The following is a 2479-nucleotide window of genomic DNA, read 5'->3' on the forward strand; positions in this document are numbered from 1 at the left end:
TTTTTAATGTCCCTTTGAGGACTAGGGTGCACCTGACGCAAGGCATGGTAGTTTCAATTGCCAAAGCTGAGCAGTGGATAAGGAAGACCAGAAGGATTGCTGCATTGGAATTATGTTGCTGCTGAAAAACATTGAAAGGAAGTGGACTTCTGAAAGGGACAAACGCTCCTGGAAGAAGTGCACCCAGAATGAGCCTTAGAGGCAAGGATGGGAAGACTTCACTTCACATAACTTGAACGTGTGATCAGGAGAGACTCATTCCTGGGAAGAGACATCATGCTTCGTGGTAGAGAGTCAAAGAAAAAGAGTACAGCCATCAAGGATATGGATTGATACAGTGGCTGCAATAATGGGCTCAACATAACACTTGTGAGGATGGCACAAGACTGGGCAGTGTTGCATTCAGTTTCATATCGGACACCAAGTAGGAACCAACTCAATGCCACCTAACAACAACTCTGACGTCAACAGTTTTTATGTGTGTTTTTATTGGTGAAGATAATTATAAGAAAGGGCTTCAGCTCTTTGTACTTTTCTCAGAATACAAAAGAATGTCATATTTTAAAGGAATTTTTAAAGTTCTGTCTAAAGACTCATGGAACCACACTCCAGTGCAGTTGAATGCCCACACCAAAGCAGACCAATGGAGTTTTGCTTTAGCCACTTAATTCTAAGAAAGTTCAATCCTTCTAAAGTCCCAGTACTAAAGACATTAACAAAACCCAGGAATCTGGACCTTAGAAGGATCAATCCAGTGGTCTGGAATCTTAGAGATTTTCTCAGATTGATTTAAAGGCAGTATCCCATCCTAGCCTATATCCAGAGAAACTATGGTTACAGTCAATAGGTGGTAGTTCCTCTCCCCAGCACTTTCCTCAGGGCCTTGGCTACATCCTTGTTCCGGAGAGTGTAAATCAGAGGATTCACTGTGGGGGTGATGATGCTGTAGAACACTGAGCCAACCTTGTCTTGCAATGGAGTGTGCTGGGCCCTGGGCCTCATGTATGTGAAGATGCAGGCACCAAACAGAAGGAAAACAACAGTGAGGTGAGAACTGCAAGTACCAAAGGCATTTCTCTTGCTCCCAGCTGACCGCATCTGAATCACACTGTGGAGGATGAAGGCGTAGGACGTAGAGACCAGGGAGATGGGAAAGAGGAGAATAAGAATGGTGCTGATGTACAGTATGGTTTCATAAACAGTGATGTCTTCACATACCAACTTCACAAGAGCTGGAAGTTCACAGTAGAAATGGGAGATTTTCCGGGGTTCACAGAAAGGGAAGTGCATCAAAATCACTGTGTGAATTAGGGAGTTCATAGAGGCTCCTAACCAAGATACGACAGCCATCATCAAGGTCAACTTTCTGCTCATGAGGACAGCATAGTGCAGTGGGTGACAGATGGCAACATAGCGGTCATAGGACATGAGGGCCAGAAGGAGACACTCGGCACCACCCACAGATAAATAGAGGAAGTGCTGGGTGGCACAGCCCACAAAGGAGATGGACTTCTTGCCAGATAAGTAGTTGGTCGCCATCTTGGGGATGGTAGTGGAGATATGCATCAGGTCCATGAGGGACAGCTGGCGGAGCAAGAGGTACATCGGCGTATGGAGCCGAGCATCAGCACAGATGAGGAGGATGGTGAGGGTGTTGGCACTCACTGCAATGAGGAAAACCACCATCGTCAAGGAGAACAGGAAAAGATGGGACAGCGAGTCATCAAAGAGCCCTTCAAGGATGAAGTCTTCCAGGGAAGAAGTGTGATTCCTCATCCACATCTCTTCCTTCTCAATCTCTAGGGAATATAAAGTTGATATACACTATGATATCAAAAATACTGGGGATCCCCACATCTGACAACGTAAGAAATTTGATCTCATCAATCCTTTGATCTAAGAAGTAATTTGTGGAGTTTCTTTTCTTTTTATTCAGTCTCTATTCAGTAATTATTCAATCGCTTTGGTCATTAAAGTAACCTTTAAACAATGAAAGAGAAAACTTACCATTTCTCCCCACAAACTCTGGAATTCCAGAATATATAAACTCTATTAAATGCTAAAAGACAAAACCACAGTCTCTTCTCTTAGTTTATTGTATCTGTCAAGGTTGAATCAGATAACTGAACTCGTGGGCTAATTCTAGATATGCGTGTATGTGTGCGTGTGTGTGTGTAAATATGCTGTGTGTGTATGTGTGTGCATGCGCATGTGTGTGCGGCTGGTTAGCAGTCTGTGTAAGACTCTTGCCTTGGTGTCTGATGTTGGAATTGAAGCCTGGCGGGCAGGTGGGCAGGTAGAGAAGAGGAATACAAAGCATATCAAGAACAGGCTAGAACCTACAGACAAAACTGTTCTTGTTGCCGCTGGAATTGGTGATGTGGACATCTTGCCATAGCTGGTGCTCTTATGAAACTGAATCCACACACCTGTCCCCCCAAATCAAAGATGCTCAAAGGGCATAGAGGAAGGTACACAG

The 2479-nt window shown here is 44.3% G+C and overlaps 1 protein-coding gene across 1 annotated transcript; it reads right to left on the reverse strand.

The window, feature by feature from the left end:
• Positions 1–840: 840 nt before the first annotated feature.
• Positions 841–1782, reverse strand: LOC101658989 (olfactory receptor 2AE1-like). Its single transcript, XM_004705946.1, has one exon. It carries the CDS (start codon positions 1780–1782, stop codon positions 841–843), a length of 942 nt encoding a protein of 313 aa, XP_004706003.1.
• Positions 1783–2479: the final 697 nt, after the last annotated feature.

The sequence above is a fragment of the Echinops telfairi genome, unplaced genomic scaffold, assembly GCF_000313985.2.
Source record: "Echinops telfairi isolate 266 unplaced genomic scaffold, ASM31398v2 ScPeMD7_5;HRSCAF=22, whole genome shotgun sequence".
In the NCBI taxonomy this organism is placed as follows: Eukaryota; Metazoa; Chordata; class Mammalia; order Afrosoricida; family Tenrecidae; genus Echinops; species Echinops telfairi.

Excerpts from the sequence above, each read along its gene's own strand:
- LOC101658989 (XM_004705946.1), bottom strand. The coding sequence starts at position 1,782 with ATGTGGATGAGGAATCACACTTCTTCCCTGGAAGACTTCATCCTTGAA.